We start from the raw sequence: 21,363 nt of genomic DNA on the forward strand, positions 1-21,363 counted from the left end.
ATTTTATTTATTTTTGACCATGCCCCCTGGCTTGTGGGATCTTTGTTCTCTGACAAGGGATTGAACCTGGGCCCTCAACAGTGAAAGTGCAGAGTCCTAAACACTGCCTGCCAGGGAATTCCCTATTTTGCAGCTTTAAAAGGAATGAAGTATGGGAAGTTGCTATATAACACAAGAAGCTCACCTCGGTGCTCAGTGACAACTTAGAGGGGTGGGATGGGATAGGGGGTGGGAGGGAGGTGCAAGAGAGAGGGGACATATGTATATTTATGGGTGATTCATGTTGTATAGCAGAAACCAACATAACATTGTAAAGCAATTATATTTCAATTAAAAAAAGAGAAAATTCTTGGCAAATAAAAAAAGGTTAATACCATATTATAAATCAATGTGTACAAAATAAATTTGGTGGTCTTTTTTTTTTTTTTTAATTTGGTGGTCTTCAAGTGAAAAAAAAAGTAATGAAGTAGATCTATGTAGTCTAATATGAGAAGTTCTTTAAGATATATCGAAAATATATTGTTACATAAAGAAGCAACATGAAGAACAGTGTGCAAATGCTACATTTGTGTTTTTATATTCTTGTATATACCATGAGGTCACAAAGAATCGGACATGGCTAAGTGACTTTTACTTTCACTTTCATATATATAAATACTTCTGAAAGGATACACACTAAATTGTTAATGGTGTTAATTGTTAATGGTGATGCTTCTAGAGAAAGAGACTGGGAAATTGGTGTGTATCCATAAAATGATGTGTTCACCCTCATTTTTCTCTTCCAGGAAACAGGGGAACACTATGTTTCCCAACCTTTCTAATAGATGTGATCTCACCAGTGAGGATGTAGGCAAAGAATGTGTCACTTCAGGTCTAAGGCAATTAAATATCAGTGTGAATGTCCACCCCCTTCTCCCCCCACTGCAACCTTTCTCCCATCTGAACAGTTGGGATCAAAGAACTTTGAGATGATGGAGATGCTGGTGGAAGCAGCTTGGATCTGAGTCACTGTTGAAGGAAAATAGTATACCAACATGGTCTACCTGGCACTGGAATATGAGGGAGACATAAATGTTTGTTTTAAGCCACTGAGATCTGAAGGCTTATTCTGAAAGCTGGGGTCTTTGTCTTGGAATTTGGGCTGGACTAGGACTGCTCTGGCCAACAAAACACAGAGGAAGTAATGCTATGCTAGTCTCTGGTCTCGAACCTTAATAGACTAGCAGCTTTCTTGCTGTCTGCTGGAATGCTTATTTTGGGATGTATCCTCTCAGAGCCTAGTCACTGTGTTCGGAGAAACCTGAGCTGTGTGAGGGGCCACATGCAGGGCTTTCATTTTAGGTTTTCAGCTAGGATTCACCTTTCAGTCAGTAGCCAGCATCTCCTGCTGGTTAAATAAGTGAGCCATTATCAGTAACCAGCCCACTGAGTCTTCATATGACTCCAGTGGTTGTGACTACAACTATGTAAGAGACTCAAAGCAAGAATCACCGGAGCTCAGCCAACACTCAGAATCACAAGAGCTCTTAAGAAACAGTTGTATTAAGTAAAAAATAACCAAGAAACCTGGAGGAGGAAATAGCAACCCACTCTAGTATTCTTGCCTGGGAAATCCCATAGACAGAGGAGCCTGGAAGGCTGAACACACATACACACACAAAACCGAGAGACCACTGAATAGTCTGTCCCGTGCTAGCCAATAGAAACATGTGAAGCAAAGAGGCTCTCTCTTATACTATTTGAATTTTTGACTATGTGCATGTTATTTTTTCAATTAAAAATAGTTACAATTTTTAATTCAAAACTTTTGTGCACTGGGTCGTGAGAATTGTTTCTGCATATTTTTGATGAGAACAAGAGGGGTAAATATTTACTGATCACCTAGTCAGTTGATGCCAGGCCCTGTTCTAGGTGCTTGAAGACAGAGCTGGGATCAAGGCTGAACTGGTACTGGCTTTCCTGAAGCTTCCAGCCTGGTAGGAGAGATAGGTCATAAACAACAAAACAAACCACACAACAACAGAGAAACATGATCCTTTCTGAGAGTGATGAATGCTCTGAAAGGAACAGCAACTTGATGATCTGCAGATGCTGATTACGGTAGGAGCTATTTCATTCAGATTGGGTCTTCTGAAATCTGACTTGTAGGCAAGAGTCAGCCCATAACAGTTTAGGAGGAAGAGCACCAGGAAGAGGGGACAGCCAGGGCAAAGGTTCCACAGTGGGAGTTTGCCTGTGATATATTTTTCTTTTTTTTAGAAAAATTGATTTATTTTCGGCTCTACTGAGTTTTTGTTGCTGCACAGGTTTTTCTCTATTTGTGGTGAGTGGGGACTATTCTAATTGCAGTGGCTGCTCTTGTTGCCAAGCACAAGCTCTAGGGCTTCAGTAGTTGCGGCTTCCAGGCTCTAGGGTATAGGCTGTAGTTGCAGTGCATGGGCCTAGTTGCCCCTCAACTTGTGGGATCTTCCCAGACTGGGGATAGAATCCCTGTCTCCTGCATTGGCAGGCAGATTCTTTACCACTGAGCCACCGGGGAAGTCCTAGCAGTTATTTCAGTGTTTTGAATAAGGTTTCATTTAACAGTAGAAAGAGGTAAAGTCAGAGATGTGGGCAGGAGCCAGACTAAGCAGGGCCTTGAAACCCACAAAAAGGGTTTAGGGATTTACATTGAATATGCAGAAAAGCTTTAGGAGGGTTTTAAGTAGAGTAACAGGAACTGATTTAGGTTTTAATAATCACTCTGGCTGCTGGGAGATGCCTAATCCAGGTGCAAGTTTCAAACTACACTCTAAAGTACATTAGGTCTCTAAATCATGATATAATCACTTTTTATATTTATTGGTCATCACATCATGGCTTTCTAACATAATCAAAGATATATTAAGCAGCATGTTAAATGTGAAGCATAAATAATTTGTCTATATATTATGAATATCATCTAAAATTTTAAGTGAATTTTTTTAAGTGAACTTTATAGTACAACTTTTCATATTCTAAAGATAAAAAATAAATATTTTTAGTAAAAATCCAATACTTCTTTATCATATACTATTCAAACATGACAAAATTACTTTAAATTTCCTAGATTAGGAAATCCTGACCCCAATATGACTCTCCAACTGAGAGAAATAATACCTCTCTGCCTCACAGTAAGACAGAGCCTTGACAATATGCCCTTAAAAGCACACAGCCTCAGTTCCTTTGATGGCGTCCCCAGGCACCTGCAGGTCACTTGCTCCTAAGATGGAATTTAACTGTTGCCAATTGGCCCTGAGCCTCCTTGGGTACCATCCCCTTCTCCTGGGCACACCTTCTAGTTAATGTTAACACCCACCACCCATTCCTTCAAGGGACAAAGCTAGGCTTGGGCTGGGGCAGAGTAAGAAGGCTTAACTGAAGTGCAGGCTCAACACAGCTTTGCTGGAAGAGGTGACTTATGAGTAGGAGTCAGGCCCACTAGAGGGAAATGTGCTGCACACAACACGTACGGCACGTGCAAAGGGAATGAGGGTCAAAGACAACAGCACAGGAGGACTGAGTGCAATTCACTGTGGTTTCAAAGCAGAGCAGCATACACTCTCCTGCAGGGTCTCCAGCAATTACAGCTTTCCAGACCTGCCACCCATTCCTATTTGCATTTCAACAGACCTGTCACCTCTACCGCCTGCAGGGCTCCATTGAATCACTCCTTTCATACTTCACAGCAGCCTGTTTGCAGAGCTCTGGACTGGGGTTCTTGCTGGAGACAGTTTTATCACAGTTCCCTGCAAGCTGATGACTCAAGTGAGTGTACCAGCAAGAGATGCTGCCGCTCTTCCAGAGCCGCCCACATGGAGTGATAGGTGCAGCCCTGAGTCTGGACACTGCTGGCCGGCTCAGCCATCCACTCTTGTGCAGTCTCAGGAAAGCCTTTTCTCCCCTCTGGGCCAGGGGTTTGCTCGATGAAATCAGCTGCATTCCTTTACTTTAAAGGTCGTAAATTTTCTGTGATGAACTGAAGTCTAAAACCTTGCTCCGGACAAGGGCAGTTCCGCCTCCCGTCCTTCCGGGCCCGAATCTACTGGAAGCTTTTATTTCCTCAAGGCTCTGCGTTTGTTCTTCTCGCTCGCTGCCTGGTATCCGTTTCTCTCGGCCAATTCCTATTTCACCCCTCATGACCCATATCAGTGCCATCACCTCCGCAAAGCAGGGCCTCGTCCCTCAGTCCCTTCCTTTTCCGTAATTTCGTATCTCGCTGTTTCACACTGTCTGCCTTCTGTCTGTGTGGCCACCCCTCACGGATCTTGAGCGCCTCGAGGGCAGGGTCCCGGTGTGAGGGGATCTCCAGGTCCCCAGTTTACTGCACCGCCTGGTCCAGAGTGTCTATTATTGTTGACTTCGGTCCGGGCGCGCTGGGGTTAAGGAACACAGGCCCCGCCCCCCTGAGGCTCGCCTGCGGAGCGCGCCAACAAGAGAGGGGAAGCCGTCCCAGAGGCTCCGATCTCGGTTCTTGCTCACAGCTCCGACTGCCACAGGAGCCCCCACGGAGGTGAGACTTTTTGTGGACTCCTGGTGGTCTAGACCCCGTCGGCGGTTCCCTCCCGGTTTCATTACGTTCTCCCCCCAGGATCGCACTTGGTACAACCCGGGGATTCCCCGCCGCGGCCCGCCCCCTGACGTCACGGAGTCCCCGCGGAGCCCCGCCCCTGCCCGGCCGCGCCTCCCTTGACTGGAACCGCGCGCGGTGCTGGTCGGAGAGGGCGGCCATGGAGGGGCCCGGCGACCCCGGCGCCCCCACCGCCCGCTGGAAGCGCCATATCGTGCGGCAGCTTCGACAGCGGGATCGAACGCAAAAGGCCCTATTCCTGGAGCTGGTGCCGGCCTGTGAGTGCACTGCGCCCGGGGACCGTCGAGGGGATGGGGCTCCGGCCCGGGGAGAGGGTTTGGCTGGTTCTTCCGGTTGTGACTCAAGTGCACCGATGCCTTTTCGCCTCCGAAGCCTGGGGCCTTCTGGCCCCGCTGTCTGTTACGCCCCATCTCCGACTAGCCAGCGTTCCTACCTTTTCCGATCCAGGCTCTGTGGAGAACGCCCCTCCTGGACCGAGCTCCCTCCTGGTTCTCCCGCTCTTCCTCGCCCCTCAGAGCCTGGGACGGGCTGGGCTTCCTATGCACGGGTTCATAAGCGAGTGTTGGATTTTTAGGGTCTTAAGTCTTCCCCTTCTTGGGAAGTCCCCAGGACCTGATCACTCTGATCAGTCCATTTGGTTCCCATAAGCACAGTGAAAGATCTCGGGACTGGCCAGAACAGCTACTTCTAAACTCTGAATCTCTAGAGAGGGAGCTCAAGAGTCTGAGGCTTCGCAACGGACAGGTGATCCTGGCTCAGGTTTTTGGAGCATTTCTGTGCCCAACCAACCTCAGCCTGAGGGGGAAGCAGGGGCTCCAGGCTGCGGAGGGAGGTGGCTGAGTTTGGGGAAGTCAGGTTCTGAGAGTTGTTTCTGGGGAGCTGGTCAGGAAGAGGTGTGGCAGTTCAAGCCAGGATGAGCAGGTGTGCATCTGTGTGTGCACCTCTGGTTATCTGAGATTGTATGTCTGAGGTTCAAAGTCTAACCACAGTCCCTCCAACTCCAACACTGGTCCTAATCTTGGCTGCTGCTTAACCATTTCTCCCAGCCCCACAACTGAACTTATTGCTCTTGTCCTGGGACACTTCTTTGCAACCTTCCAAGCTGTTGGTCCTCTCCGTTTGGAGATGTGAGGCCAGCCCTCTACCTGTAGGCAGCCTCACTTCTCCACTGCTCTGATGGACAATGGAACCCTCCAATGTGAGAGAGGAGTCACTCCCACCCACCCCCTGGAAGCTGCAAATCTGTGGGAGTGGAGTGATCCTGGAGGGCTGAACTCAGAGACAATGCAGGTCCAGTCTTCTTTGTGGTCCTGGACAAATCTTAGCCCTAAGCCTCGGATTTCTCACTCATAAAGTGGGCAAAATGGCATCCTCTTTAGATTTGCTAGGGGGGCCAGAACAATGCCCTGGGGCTTGGGTGGGGTTTTGTGTGAGAACAAGGCCAGCAACCTAGGTGATTGACCTAGGTGACCGGTAGGGTACAGGGAGAGGGAAAGGGGCTGAGGAGTCAGGCCTGGGTCTCATCTCTACCCCACCCTGAAACTGGTGAGAAAAGAGGAAATGGCCAGGGATGGGGTGGAGGGGTTGTATTCCAGGGTCTGTAACAGAAACTACCAAACTGAAGAACTTTCTGTTCTGGCCTGAGGGGAAACTTACAACAACCCAGGGGAAGTCAGGACTGTTTTTCAGTACTGATACAGAAAGTTAGAGCTCCTGGAAGGGAAGCATCTTGCCAAAGGCCACAGGCTAGTGGAGCTTAGTTTGTTTCATCACTCTTGGGCCAGGCCCTGCCTTGGGGGAGGTTGAATCAACCCCTGGCCTCTTCCTTCCCTCAGCAGGCATTGGCCAGCTATCTCCTTTCCCCTAATTGTTGTCCTTCTCTGTCCCTGGGAGAGCAGGTCTTCTGGGAAGGCTGGGGGGCTATGCTCTTAGGAGGCTGTGCAAGGGCTGGAGGTTCTGATGAAGCTACACTAACCCCCTGCAGGCAAGGCAGAACCCAGCCTGCCAGTGGCTCCCCCTTCTGCATCTCTGGACTCCTGCAGCCCTCCCAGCCAGAGAGGTAACTTGTCTGCCTGGGGTCTGCTGGAAAGTGTCCACCTCTGCTCCAGGCTCACCCTTTTGCACCCCTAGATAACCGCCTCCTGGAGAAAGCTGAACTGCTGGCCCGATTCTCAGAGAAGCTGCAGCCAGAGCCAGACGATGTCACTCCCGCTGTCCACCAGGGTCCCTGGTGAGTGTTTGTGTCTGTGGTCACAATGGGCTTCCTGTGCCCAGGCCCTGCCCCCACTGCCTCTGCTGGGTTCATTCTCTCCCTGGCACCTCATTGGCCCTTGGCTGCTGTCCAGGGGAAGGGGAGGCAGGCTCTTGAGCCTTCCCCCAGGCCAGCTGCTTAGAATGTCCCTCTCAGTTCATCTCTTGGCCTTTATCCCACCTCCTCCGCCCCAGCCCCTCCGCACATCTGTCTTTTTGTTTGCCTGCTTCTTACCTGATGCTTACAGAAAGTACATGATGCCACCTATGCCAAAGAAGGAGTGAAAATGAGAACTAGGGATGGGTTGGGGCTCAGAGTTGGGAGATGCTTCTTCAGAGGGGTCCTGGAAGGGGAACTCTGGGGCAAGCCCAGAGCAGAGGAGTCATGGGCAGCTCCAGTTCCTGGAGATTTGATCTTTCCTCTGCTGACTTTCAGACTCCCACCGTCCTCAGGAGAAAATGCCTAGCTCTGACTTCAGACTTTTCATGTGCATCCTCTGGGTGAATGGTGGGAACATGAACACCACTCTGATTGGTTGGCAGGGAGAAGGAGTCAGACCAAGGCCTATCACCAGCAGCTCTGAGGGTGAAGTGGCAAGAGGAGGCGGAGGGGCTCCGGCTGGTGTGTGGAGAGGTAGGCGGGGCAGGGGTCTAAGAGAGAATGGGGTGGGCCCAGGATCCAGAACTTTGAGGCTGGGAGATGTGGTCCAAGGGAGCCAGCAAAGTGAGGGAGATTCCCCAAGTCCAATGCCTTGAGGCCAGACAGGGCTCAGAGTGCTCTGGAGCTTGGCCCTGGAAGCCCAGGATGAAGTGGGCTCCAACAGCAGCTGGAGGAAGTGAGGTGAGAGCTCGGGGTGTGAGGTGTGCAGGAAACAGGCAGTCTCTGTTCCCCTTGGATGGTTCAGCCTGCTCTGCTCATCACTTGCCCTGCAAACCCTGGGGCCCAGCACCAACTGACGCTCAATACACATTTGCAGACTAAAATTAAGGTGGTTCACCTCCATGGCAGGGTGTGCTACCTCTACCTGACACTGACCCCCCGCCCCCCAACCCCACCTCTCCTGCTGCCATGGTGTCTCTTGGCTTCTGTTACTTCTGAACTTCCTTTTCTGGCTAGTTTCCCTCCTCTTTATCCCCCTCCCTGTAGATGTGGGTGTTCTTTAGAACTTGGGTGGGTTCACTGACTCCCATGGACTTTCTGTGTTTGCTAACTCCCAGATCCATCTCTAGCTCAGACTTCTCCTAGGAGCTCCAGACTCTTTCTCAGCTGCTTTTTGGACTTCATATCTAAAATCAGACTCATCGTCGCCCCTGTAATAATATGGTCAACACCACATTGATGATACTGGGTTAAGCATTATTTCAGCTAATCCTTTACTTTATGGTTTCAGAGGAAGCAGAGGCTTTGAGAGGTAGAGCCAGGATCTGAACTCTCGCCTACATGAATCTGCTTTCCGTGATCTCCATTCATTCTGTCAACAAATATTTATTGACAAGTACTATATTCAAGGCACAGGCAGTGCAGCAGTAAACAAGACCTGGCCCCATGAAGCTTCTAGTCCACTGGAGGAGGCTGAAGTGAAGTGAAGTGAAGTTGTTCAGTCGTGTCCAACTCTTTGCGACCCCATGGACAGTAGCCCACCAGGCTCCTCTGTCCATGGGATTCTCCAGACAAGAATACTGGAGTGGGTTGCCATTTCCTTCTCCAGGGGATCTTTCCGACCCAGGGATCGAACCCAGGTCTCCCACATTGCAGGCAGATGCTTTAACCTCTGAGCCACCAAGGAGCAATTAAATACCTACCTAGATATTGTTGTTCAGTCACTAAGTTGTGTCCAATTCTTTGTAACCCCATGGACTACAGCACACCAGGCTTCCCTGTCCTTCGCTATCTCCCAGCGTTTGCTCAAACTCAGGTCCATTGAGTTATTGATACTATCCAACCATCTCATCTGTCTTCCTCTTCTCCTCCTGCCCTCAGTCTTTCCCAGCATCAGGGACTTTTCCAATGAGTCAGCTCTTCGAATCAGGTGACTGAAGTATTGGAGTGTCAGCTTCAGCATCAGTCCTTCCAATGAATATTTAGGGTATTTTTTCCTTTGGATCGACTGGTTTGATCTCCTTGCAGTCCAAGGGACTCTCAAGAGTCTTCTCCAACACCACAATTCAAAAGCATCAATTCTTTGGTGCCCAGTCTTCTTTATGGTCCAAATTTTACATCCATATACATGACTACTAGAAAAACCATATATTTGCCTATATGGACCTTCATTGGCAAAGTGATGTCTCTGCATTTTTTTTTTTACTTTCTAAAAAAAATATTTATTTTTAATTGATGGATAATTGCTTTACAATATTGTGTTAGTTTCTGCCATACATCAACAGATGTCTCTGCTTTTTAATACACTGTCTAGGTTTTGTCATAGGTTTCCTTCCAACAAGCAAGCATCTTTTAATTTCATGGCTGCAGTCACCATCTGCAGTGATTTTGGAGCCCAAGAAAATAAAATCTGTCATTGTTTCCATTGTTTCCCCATGAAGTGATGGGACCAGATGCCATGATCTTCATTTTTTGAATGTTGAGTTTTAAGCCAGCCTTTTCACTTTCCTCTTTCACCTTCATCAAGAGGCTCTTTAGTTCCTCTTCACTTTCTGCCTTTAGGGTGGTATCATCTGCATATCTCAAGTTGTTGATATTTCTTCTGGCAATCTTGTGATTCCAACTTGTGCTTCTTTGAGCCCGGCATGATGTACTCTGCATAAAAGTTAAATAAGCAGGGTGACAATATATAGTCTTCACATACCTCTTTCTCAATTTTGAACCAGTCCATTTTGTCATATCCGGTTCTAACTGTTGCTTCTAGACCCACATACAGGTTTTCTCAGAAGGCAGGTAAGGTGGTCTGGTATTCCCATCTCTTTAAGAATTTTCCACAGTTTGTTGTGATCCATACAATCAAAGGCTTTAGGGTAGTCAATGAAGCAGAGATCGATGTCTTTATGGAATTTCCTTGCTTTCTCTATGATCCAGTGAATGTTGGCAATTTGATCTCTGGTTCCTCCGTCTTTTCTAAACTAAGCTTGTACATCTGGAAGTTCTCGGTTCACATACTGCTGAAGCCAGCTTGAAGGATTGCCAGGTCACTTGCTCAACTAATGTCCAGCTGGGACTATGAGCCCAGGGAGAGCCTCTCCCTCAGAGCCCCTACTGTAGTAGCAACCACATTTGAGAGGTGATTCTCAAACATCTGAGCTCCCTTCTGGGCTGTGAGTGCCCCAAGGATTGAGATGTCTTTGCTTTGCCTCCATTATATCTCTGGTGTCTGTCTCCACAGTAATGCTGATGAATATTTACAGACTAGGTGATAAATGAGGTAGATACTTTGGCCACCTGATGCAAAGAGCCAACTCACTGGAAAAGACCCTGATACTGGGAAAGATTGAGGGCAAGAGAAGAAGGGGGAGACAGAGGATGAGATGGTTGCATGGCATCACTGACTCAGTGGACATGACTTAGAGCAAACTAGGGAGATAGTGAAGGACAGGAAGCCTGGCATGCTGCAGTTCATGGGGTCACAAAGAGTCGGACATGACTTAGTGACTGAACAACAATGGGACTTCCCTGGTGGTCCAGTGGCTAAAACTCCACACTCCCAATGCAAGGGGCCTGGGTTTGATCCACATGCCACAACAAAGACCTGGCACACCTAAATAAATAGTTTTTTTTTTTTTTTTTTTTTTAAAGGATACTTAAGAAAATGAGGTAGATCATTCCCCCCTCCATTGGTAGTTATCAGTCGGGAAACCCAGGTCACCTCTGCCCGCTTGCAACCTTCCATCCATCCTGAGCTAGTCACCAGCTCATTGATCCTGCCTCCAAATCCATCAGCTTCCACTTCCTGTACCCTATCTGACCTGGTACAAGTTATTCTTATTACTCTCTGGATAACTCCTCTTTTGGAACCCCCTCCATTCTCCATTCAGCACTCAGAGTGATATATTTTTAATAATAAAAAATGATCTCTATTAAAAAAGACAAGTAATACACAAATGCATGCTTGTTGTGAACATTTCAAGAGAACAGAAGCCCATAGAGTAAAAAAGTAAAAGCCCCTTTCACCACTCTCCCCATTATCAGTTTGGTGTATATTTTCCAAAGCTTAGCCTGGCTCCCCAGTTGAGTTCTCCAGCCTCAGGTTGCATTTCCTGCCACTCTCTTGTCCCTGAGCTCCTGGTTCCCTTTGTCTGGGATACTTCCAGGCACCCCTTGTCCTCAGCACTCCCTCCTCATGACATCCTCAGATACAAACCAGTCAGTTCCCATTGGATATGCCAAGAGACAAGGAGAGATTTTTTCTTTAATTCTCAGTACTGTTTCACATATCAAAACAAGCATGCATTATCGTTTTAACTTTTTATTGAAATAATTTTAGATCCACCGGAAATTGCAAAGACAGCGGAGAGGTCCTGTGCAGCCATTTACCCAGTACCTCCCCTTGGTTACAGCTTATGCCTGACTGCAGTACACACAATCAGGGAACAGATGTTAGTATGAAGTGTATATAGTTCTTTGTCATTGTGCCACCTGTGTAGATTTGTGTGCCCATCAAGATACAGCACGAGTTCGTGACCACCCCATTTTAGTCACAACTCAGCCCTCTCCTCAGACCATCCCTAACTCCTAACCACTAATCTGTTTTCCACCTCTATTATTTGGATTTTGAAAAGCATCAAAAAATACTGAATCCCAAAACATCAATGAAAGTATATGATAGGTGAGGAAACAGAAGTGATGGTCAGATTGTTTAATGGTGGAAGGAATTATAAATGTTATAAACTGGGCCAGGGACTTCCCTGGTGGTGCAGTGGCTAAGACTCCATGCCTCCTAAAGCAGGGGGTGCAGGTTCAATTCTTGGTCAGGGAACTAGATCCTGTATGCCGCAACTGAGATCTCATGTGCTGCAGCTAAGACCTGGCACATCTAAATAAATATTAAAAAAAAAAAAAAAAAAAACCCCAAAACTGGGCCAGTTATAGACCTTGAATGTGCAAGGCGCCTACCTCAGCCCACTTACAGAGGGAGTCAGTGCAGGTAGACACCAACCTTGCTCCTCAGCTCTTCTCTCACCAGGCCCACATGAGGAAGAACATAGGGACAGGTTAGCAGCAAGAACCCCCAGCTTTAGTGCTTTCATGTTCCTCTTGCCATGGTGCTGGAAAATGCTTCTCTAAGCATCTGTCTCTCCCACTGACCCTTCAGCTCTGTGGTTTCCCCAGGTCTTGGCTCTTGGATGGACTGTTCAGTAAGGCGGGCGACAGATAAGATGACCCTCCCCTGACTCTGGGGCTGGGGGGCAGCTCCAGTATTCAGTCTGGGCTCTGTGCTCCCACAGTCCATTCCAATTCTTAGCCTGTGTGCCTCTGCTCAGAGCATCTTGTTGCTCTCTGGGATTTATGCTTGGTAAGCCAGGGCTTGGAGAGGTGGGGAACAGAACACACATCCCTTGAACACTTGCAGCCCTTTACTTGGAGCATGCTAGGTGGTCTGGGTTCAGATAACAGTTCAGCCACTTAGCTGTATGACTTTGGGCAAGACACTTAACTAGAGAAGTGTCAATGTCCTCATCTGTAAACTGGGGAGAATGGCAGTAACTACCAGATTATAAAAGAGTTGGTACTGTAGAGTGCTCAGAACAAGACCCAGCACACATTAAGTGCTGTATAACCAGTCACCATTATTTGAAATACTATTCCTTATAGTAATTCAGTGTTACCCTACGAGGTAAGCACTGCTTTCACGTTGGACAGGTTCAGAGCGGTTAAATCACTACCGCGGGTCACAGAGAAAAGTGGCGCTGCAAGGAGTGAAACTCAGGTGTAAGTCTCCAGAGCGGAAGGCCCTTCCGCGGATCCCTGAAACAGCAGTGTATTCCTGTGCTTGATGCCTTAGCTGTCTGCTTCCCAACTTTCTGCTGAGCTAGGGGGCGGCTGGGAAGAGAGGCAGACCCCATCCTACCAGCCTCTCCCACCGGAGAGGGGCTGGAGGCTCTGCCCAGAGGCGCCCATGCCTACCTGTCCCGCGCCTCCGCCGCTGCAGATGGCCTACCAGGTGGTGGAGAAGAGAGCAACCCTGGGCACTTTGGAGTCGCAGCTGGAGGAGCGGCAGAGCAGGTGAGGCTCCGGGCCATCACTGCCGGGGTTGGGGGCACCGGGTCACCCCGCGGGTCTCCAGAAGAGCCCGACGGCGTAACGCCCCCTAGGCCTGTGGCTGGTCGCAGAGGCCGGGAGCTGTAGGACTTCGAGGGAGACATGGCTTAGCCTCCGCGCTGGCCTTGTGGCCAGGGGCAAGTCTGTCCCAGCTTTCAGGCCGGTTCCCCCAGGGTGGTGACGGAGGTCCTCCCGGTCCTCTAGGCTGGCAGCTCTGAAGGCCCGCGTGGAGCAGCTGGAGGAGGCTCGGGCGAAGGAGGCCGGACAGGTGCACGCGCGGCGCGCGCTGAACGAGGAGCAGCGGGCGGCTTACGAGGCGCTGCGCGCGCGCGTCGGGCACCAGGAGGCGGCTCTGCGCAAGCTCGAGGAGGAGGCGCGCGACCTGCTGGAGCGGCTGGTGCAGCGCAAGGCGCGCGCCGCCGCCGAGCGCAACCTGCGCAACGAGCGCCGGGAAAGGTGAGAGCGCCCCGAGGGTCAGTCTGGGAGGCGAACTGGCCTGGTCGGGGAGGGGCCCGATCCCCCTGTCCCGACACGGGAACCACTCGACTCTGGAGGCTTTTCTATCCCAGGGCCAAGCAAGCGCGGGTGTCCCAGGAACTGAAGAAGGCAGCCAAGCGGACAGTGAGCATAAGCGAGTAAGAATGAGGACGCGCTGGGGACCTGTCTGCCGAGCCTCCGCTGGGGGCTCTGCAATGCCCTGTCCCGGGGCCGCTACTGTTCTACCCCGCCCCCACCTGCCTGCGGCCATCTGTGCACCTGACCACAAGTGTGCACAGTCATGGTGCCGAAGCCCCCAGGTAGACTGAGCCCAGGGCAATTGCGGACACAGGTGGTCCTAGGAGCCAGCATCTGCGAGCCACCACACGTGCTCCCGCACTGACCCTCGTCTCTGGGGATGCCCGTCCTCTCCGAGTAGGGCGCAGGGGAATGGAGGGGCTGGCCTGGTCCCTTAGCCGTCCTAAGCTTCATTCTCTCTCCCAGGAGCCCAGACACACTAGGCGATGGGGTCAGAGAGGAAGCAGAAACTCTGGTCCTGGCTGCTAAGCCAGGGTCCCTGGAAAGTGAGGCTGGTGAGAAATGGAAGCGGCCCTTCAGGTGAGGACTGTCCCAGTGCTCTGAGCTGGCCCCCTCCAGTCTTCCTAAAGGATCTTGGGCCAGCCTTTGGGTTGAGAGGGGTTTGAGCAGAGACAGGGGTACACTTGGACCCCAGGGCAGCCAAAACTTCAGTACCTGGAGCCCCTTGGGGTCAGTGCCACGCCAGGGACTCCAGCCTTTGTCCTCACTCCTTTTTTCTCCTTCCTAAAACCAGAGCTCTGGGGGTGGGATGGCAGGTTGGTGAAGGAGGGTGACAGGAGGGAACCTGTGGGCAAGGTCCAAGGCTCAGCGGTCACAAACATGTGTATACATACATGGGGACATCAGAGCATGTATGTATACAGACTTAGGTGAGCGTACCTGAATGCATGTGAAGCATGTGTAGATGTGAACTCACATGCGTGGGACCTGATTGAGGCTTCAGTTCTTGGGTGCCCCTCCCTCCATCTCCCCCATCTAGCTTGATTTGCCTGGCATTGAAACTGCCCTCCTCCTCCAGCCCTTTCTTGCAGGTTGCTGGTGTCCAGGCCTCAGGGTGGTGAAGGAACCCTGGGGAGGGGCGTGAGATGCTGGTCCCCAAAGCCTTGGCAGCCCTGGTGGGCCAGGTCCTCTCAGGACACATGCTTTCCTGGGTATTTCTGGGATCTAGGTTTCCCCACGCCCCTGTCCCCAGCCTTGTGCTATCTCAGCTTGGGGGCACCTCCATCCTACCCCACAGGTCCCATCTCAGCCTCCCATGGACTTTTGTTGGGGGGCACCTAGGTGGTGAGGCAGTTTTTACCTATCATGGTGAAACTGGGAGACTTCATTCCAAATCCCTGCCTTCCTCCACCTTCCTGGGACTGCTCCGGGTCACCGTGCTTTCCTGGCATTGGAGGAGTAAGTTCTTGTTCTGGCTCAAGAGTGTAGGGATGAATGACTGCGGTCCACACACCCACCGGCCAGTCCCTTAAACATCTCTCTTGGTTCTGCCCCAGGTCAGCCTCTGCCACCTTCCTGACGGTGTCCCGCTGTGTGGATGTAGTGAAGGGGCTTCTGGAGTAAGTGTGTGTGCAGTACCGTGTGTGTGAAGGTGTTGGGCGCCTTGGATGCCTGTGTCAGACTCCTGGAGCCCAGACCTGGGCTGTGTATGAGTCCTGGTCTGTCTTTCCATACTCTGCCCAGCACTTTGTGTGTGAGTCTCTGCTGAGTCCCAGAGGCAGGAGCTGGGTGCATGGCCTCATTCCTAGCTCCTGCCTGGCCATCTTCTGGGCTCTGTCCTTCATCCAGGGTCCTCACAGGGGACCAAGGGCTCCAAGGTGAGGCCAGACAGGAACTACCACTCATTTGGGAAACAGAGGCTCAGAAATGTCAGGGCTTCGTTCAGGGTCACAGTGCTCCGTGGTTTCTCAGGGTCCACCAACCCCGCCCTGCCCTGCCTCTGTGCTTGTCTCGGTGCCGCTGGCCATGTTCTGCCGCCTTCTGTGTCAGCTTCCTGTTGCTGCTGCTTCAGGAGAGCTTGAAGGGCCTTCTCCCTCTCAGAAGGCCTTGCTGAATGCCCTCCTGACCCCCACCCCCAGTTTCAAGAAGAGAAGAGGCCACTCAATTGGGGGAGCCCCCGAGCAGCGATACCAGAGCATCCCCGTGTGTGTGACTGCCCGACTTCCCACCCAAGCTCAGGATGTGCTGGTAAGGAGGAGCTGGGCCAAGTGCATGGGGTACAGTATGGGAGTGCAGGTCCCAGGAGTGGTCTCAGGAGGCCAGGGAAGCAAGGATGGGCCCCTCAGTGGGAGCAGGAGTTTTCCTCCCACAGCTTGTGCTGGGAGCCCTTCGGCATTTTATAATGAGAGGGAGAGACAGGAGGCCAGGAGGCCAGGTAGGGGAGTACTTGGAACATGGGAGGAGGCTGCTACCAGGGTCCAGTCAGAGGTGATGAGCCCCTGTGGGGCCAAGTTTGAAACTCAGAGTTCAGAGAGAGACCCCATGTGTGCAAGGATGCGTGACAGAGAGCTGACTGTGAGTGTGCACAAAGAGGCGTATGAGGCGAGGACCAGGAGCACTGACCTCCCCTTTTCCCCACAGGATGCCCACCTCTCCGAGGTCAGTGCTGTTCGTTTCGGCCCCAACAGCAGCCTCCTGGCCACCGGAGGGGCTGACCGCCTCATCCTCCTCTGGAATGTCGTGGGAGGTGAGGGTCGCTGCCCACAGGCAAGCTCAGTCCTTTCTCTCCAGACCTCACCGTCAGCTTGCTCCTTGTTGGGAAAGGTGTTGGGTCTCTTTGTGTCTCCTCACCTGGTCATCCTTGTGGGCAGTGGCCAGATGACCCCTTGGCAAGAGTTCTGGGCTCACTGCTCCTAAGAAGGGCAGAGCCTCTTACCTCCTGGAGTCGAGGCCTGCATGGTGGGCAGGGCTCAGCTCAGATGGTCCCTGTTGGGGTGGTGAGGATACCATGTCAGGACATTCTACAGGAACAGACCCTTGAGCAGGTCTCTTGGGTCCACCAGGCTACCTAGCATCACTGAGCTCTCAGAACTCAGTTATGAGACAAGTGTTAGCTGTCTGCTCTGTGTTCTGCAGATCGGGGTGCACTGGGGAATGAAAGCTGGCTCCTAGAGGCTTCCTGGAGGAGGCAAGTCCCCAGCTGTCTGGCCTGGCTTGCTGTGTGACCTAGGGACAGTCTCTTCTCTCTAGTCCTCTCCAGACATCTGTGAGATGACCTGCAGCCCCCTGCTGGCAGTTCAGGAAGGTGCAACCTCTAGCTAGACTCCCCCAACCCCTATCTTCCCACCCCCAAGAACAGACCCAGCAATTCTGTCCTCTAACTTGGGAGAGATTCATCTTCCCACTCACAGTACAGGCTCCTCTGTTTCACAAGATTAGTGACTTCATTTTGCTTGTTCCTTCCCCTGGTCCCCCCAGGGCGCCTGAAGGCCAACCAGACCCTTGAAGGAGCTGGCGGCAGCATCACCAGTGTGGACTTTGACCCCTCGGTGAGAGGACCTGGGTGGCATGGGATGTCCCTCCCCGAGTCTCCACACCGGGCAGGTGGGGCTCTGGGACCCGGGGGAACATCATGGGTATCCTAGGGCCATGTGTCCTGAGAGGGCGCCTGGATAAATCCTTCTCCTGGGCTTCGATTCTACTCTGCCTGCCTGGGTGACCTGGGCCAGGGGAAGCGCTGAGGCGGCCCGACTCCGGCTTTCTGGCCAGGCCCAGGATCTCTCTTTTCCCTTCCCTTCTCCCCAGGGCTCCCAGCTACTGGCAGCTACTTACAATAAGGCTGCCCAGCTCTGGAAGGTTGGGGAGGCAGAGTCCAAGGTGAGGTCTGACTGGGGAGGCAGCCTGGGGGACAGGGGTCATGCCTTGGGTGGAGGGGTTGGTTATGGGATCTTGGCCATACCCCTTGATACTTCCCTGGGATGTGCAGGAAACACTATCTGGACACACAGACAAGGTGACGGCTGCCAAATTCAAGCTGACGAGGCACCAGGCGGTGACCGGGAGCCGGGACCGGACAGTGAAGGAGTGGGACCTCTGCCGAGCCTACTGTGAGGCCCAGCCCTCCCCTTCCCCACCCACCAGGACCCTCGCAGGCCGGGCCATGGGGAGCTGCAACCTGATCTCTGGGAGGGGCTCCAAGACTTACAGGCGTTTGGGATGAAACCTCTTAAGGCTCCTCTCCTGTCCTCCATTGGTGACACTTTCCCTAGTTTCTTGGTTACCTCAGGCTTTGGGCTGGAAAACAGGGGCCTGGGTTATAGTTCTGGGAGGACACTGTACCTCTGGGGCTTCTGGGCCTCAGCTTCTCCACACGTCCAGTGGGCTGGCTCATAATAACCCTTCTCTGAGTCCAGGGCTCTTTCTACTCCTTGGTTTAGGTTCCAGGACCATCAATGTCCTTTCCTACTGTAACGACGTGGTGTGTTGGGACCATGTCATCATTAGTGGTCACAATGACCAGAAGATCCGGTTCTGGGATAGCAGGTGATAGGCGCAGGCTGAGGGGCAGGGGAGGTGGGGACAGGGCTCCTGTGTTCTCTTCCTTTTTCTGGCCATGGAGAAGCTGAGGGTACCTTGGGGAAGTGAGGCTCTGGTGGCCTCTGTGCTGGGCTTGGTCCCTTGAAGGCTTTGCAGCCTCTGGAGAATCATGCCTTCTTATTGACCCTTGGTCCAACCACCATACTCTGCTGGGTCTTGCCAACCGAGTCCCATGTTCAGTTCAGTTCAGTCGCTCAGTCATGTCCGACTCTGTGCGATCCCATGAACTGCAGCATGCCAGTCCTCCCTGTTCATCACCAACTCCCGGAGTCCACCAAACCCATGTCCATCGAGTCGGTGATGCCATCCAACCATCTCACCCTCTGTTGTCCCCTTCTCCTCCTGCCCTCAATCTTTCCCAGCATCAGGGTCTTTTCAAATGAGTCAGCTCTTCGCATTAGGTGGCCAAAGGATTGGAGTTTCAGCTTCAACATCAGTCCTTCCAATGAATACCCAGGACTGATCTCCTTTAGGATGGACTGGTTGGATCTCTTTGCAGTCCAAGGGATCCTCAAGAGTCTTCTCCAACACCACAGTTCCCATGTAGTCACCACTTTTTAGTCAAAAAGAACCTGAGAGCCCAGCGTCAGGCTTGAATGGTTTATAAAAATAGCTAAGGCTAAGAACCAGAGCTAGAGCCAGGCTGCCTCAGGCTTCTTCTTCCTTATCTGTAGCAATTGCCTTTGAAACCCTTTGCTCTCCCTTTCACATGTTTAAAAGACAGACTTTCATTGCTTTCCCCCCAGTACTTATTTTAGTGGCTCAAGGGTTTCAGGGGCTCTGGCTTCAAGGAAGTTCCCCCTGGAAGGGGGGCTGGCTGTGGTGGGAGATTAGTTGTCAGCCTTGGGGCCTGAGGGGTGCCTCTGGACTTCTGTTAGTCTGTCAGGAGCAGCCTTGTCAAGGTGATTGCTCCTCACCCTCGTCTCCTTTCCTGCTCCTCAGGGGGCCCGGCTGCACCCAGGTCATCCCTGTGCAGGGTCGGGTCACCTCCCTGAGCCTCAGCCACGACCAGCTGCATCTGCTCAGTTGTTCCCGAGATGACACACTCAAGGTCATCGACCTGCGTGTCAGCAACATCCGCCAGGTGTTCAGGTACCTGCCGTGTGCCCACTGGCCCTGTGGCTTTGGGGCAGCTGGGCCTTGTCTCCTGTGAAAGGCCTGTTGGCGGGGGGCCCTCCGTGGAGGCCCCTCTGGACCAGGGCCTGCTGGGGTGCCCAAGCCCTTGACAGACAGGAAGTTTGTTAAGTTTTGGGCTGAGGGCAGGAAGTGGCAGCCCCCTCCATCCTGACCTGTCTATTCTCAGGGCTGATGGTTTCAAGTGCGGTTCCGACTGGACCAAAGCCGTGTTCAGGTGTGTCCGTGAGAACACCCATGCCTGAGTGTGTCCTGTCTGTCTGGATGTCTCCATGTCCGTGTCCTTACCTCTGGTCTCTTCTCTTTTGCTCTGCTGTGGCTCCTGCAGCCCAGACAGAAGCTATGCGCTGGCAGGCTCCTGGGATGGAGCCCTTTACATCTGGGATGTAGACACTGGGAAACTAGAGAGTAGCCTTCGGGGACCCCACAGGTGAGCATGGTCACTGACCACCACCCCATCCCCAAGGCCAGTCCTGCTAAGCTGATCCCAGGTCCTGACATGCTTGGGATCTGGAGTCCCCGGCCCTTGTCCCCTGCCTTCCATCCCTGCCCCCTCAGAGCCCTTCACAGTTCACAGTGCCTTCCCATGTGCACTTGGGTCCACTCCCACCACAGCTCTTAGAGCCCACTTTACAGGTGAGGTGATGGGCTCAGAGAGGGCCTCAGACAGCCCAGGTCCAGTAAGAAGGGGCAGGGCCAGCTCCCGACGCCCCTGAATCCTGCCTCTCTGTCTCCTCAGCGCTGCTGTCAACGCCGTGGCCTGGTGCTACTCTGGGAGCCACGTGGTGAGCGTGGACCAGGCCAGGAAGGTTGTGCTCTGGCACTAGTGCCAGGACTCCCCCGCCTGAGCTGAGGCTCGGGTCCGAAGCCTGAAGCTGGAGGAGTCTCCCACTGCCCCAGACACTCCAGGGCTAGCAGCGGGGTGGGGGCGGCTCAGGGTGTTTAATGAGTAAGAAGGCCTGGCTGGACCTGGCCTGTTGGTTTAAAAACAAAGTGTGGGTTGGGGGGTGGGGATTACAGTATTATTTTGTTTTTTTATGTTTCTTCACTTTCCTGGCAAGAGTGGGAAAAAAAATGCATTTAAACTGGTGTCTGCTTGCTTCTCTTCAGCATTCAGGGAATGGAGAAGCCTCTGGGCTGGAGGCACAAGGAGACCCAGGCTTGGCTCCTGTCCCTTCCACACAGAGCTGGGGTGGAGTGGTCTAATCAGGAGACAGCGGGAAGAAAGGCCCAGAGGCAGCAAAGGCAGTGGCTTTTGGTGCCGTGGACATTTCACCTGTGCTCCAAGATAGTCCTGGTCCTTGGGCCCTCTCTTCAGGTACCCAGGGTAGACAGGCTGAGGAGGGACCATGTGAGTTCTGAGAGGAGGAGCAAGAGAGACAGCCTAGAGGGGGCCCTGTGAAAAGAAGCCTAAAAAACCAGAATGATGTCAGGTACTCTATACCAGGCCTGCCTTTAGCCTGGGGCCATGTTCGTGCCCCAGAGGCAGACCCTGGAGTGGGTGGGAAACACCTTCCATGTGTCTGTGTCAGGGAGGACAGCCATGGGCTGGGCCTGGGCCTTCATTTACTTTAGCATCAGATTTAATCCACATGACAAGCCTCTGGAGCAGACTTAGTAGGGTGGAACCTGGGCACTCCACTTTCTTCCCCAACAGAGGGCATGGAGGAGGGTCAGCAGGACAGCCACTGCTGGTCACCAGGTGTCGAAGGGGACGCCTGTCTCTGAGTGATGGGGGCTGACCTCTGGGGGTCTGCTTAGTTGAGATTCAAAGGCTTTACTCTGGAACTCCTCCTTTTATTACCTTACAGAATCCTCCCTGGGGAGTCCCGCTGCTAGTTCCAAGGTTTTGGAAACCATTTCCAGGATGGGCAGGAGAGAGCTAAGAGCCTGGACTCTGCAGCTAGACTGTCTGGGTTTGAATCTCTGCTCTGTTATTTAGTAGCTGAATGATTTTGAGCAAGTTACCTTCATGTCTTTGTGCCTTAGTTTCCTCCTCTGTAAAAGGGGCCAACAGTAGTATCTACCTCAAAGATTGTTTTAAAGACTC

At 52.1% G+C, this 21,363-nt stretch overlaps 1 protein-coding gene across 4 annotated transcripts; it reads left to right on the forward strand.

Annotated features, from left to right (window-relative positions):
- Positions 1 to 4,701: 4,701 nt before the first annotated feature.
- Positions 4,702 to 20,402, forward strand: ATG16L2 (autophagy related 16 like 2). 4 transcript variants are annotated; one of them, XM_061149582.1, is made up of 18 exons: positions 4,702 to 4,866; positions 6,740 to 6,839; positions 7,403 to 7,493; positions 12,958 to 13,031; positions 13,272 to 13,523; positions 13,637 to 13,702; positions 14,049 to 14,162; positions 15,140 to 15,202; positions 15,722 to 15,830; positions 16,224 to 16,329; positions 17,061 to 17,131; positions 17,388 to 17,459; positions 17,569 to 17,689; positions 18,020 to 18,125; positions 19,122 to 19,271; positions 19,483 to 19,530; positions 19,642 to 19,743; positions 20,053 to 20,402. In XM_061149582.1, the coding sequence occupies exons 1-18, from the start codon at positions 4,749 to 4,751 to the stop codon at positions 20,138 to 20,140; spliced, it is 1,851 nt and encodes a 616-aa protein (XP_061005565.1). In that variant the 5' UTR covers positions 4,702 to 4,748; the 3' UTR covers positions 20,141 to 20,402. The 4 variants fall into 4 exon arrangements, with proteins under 4 accessions (XP_061005565.1, XP_061005581.1, XP_061005574.1 ...); XM_061149598.1 differs by lacking the exon at positions 17,388 to 17,459; XM_061149591.1 differs by lacking the exon at positions 15,140 to 15,202.
- The last annotated feature ends 961 nt before the right edge of the window (positions 20,403 to 21,363 follow it).

This window comes from Dama dama, chromosome 1 (genome assembly GCF_033118175.1).
Source record: "Dama dama isolate Ldn47 chromosome 1, ASM3311817v1, whole genome shotgun sequence".
Classification (NCBI taxonomy): Eukaryota; Metazoa; Chordata; class Mammalia; order Artiodactyla; family Cervidae; genus Dama; species Dama dama.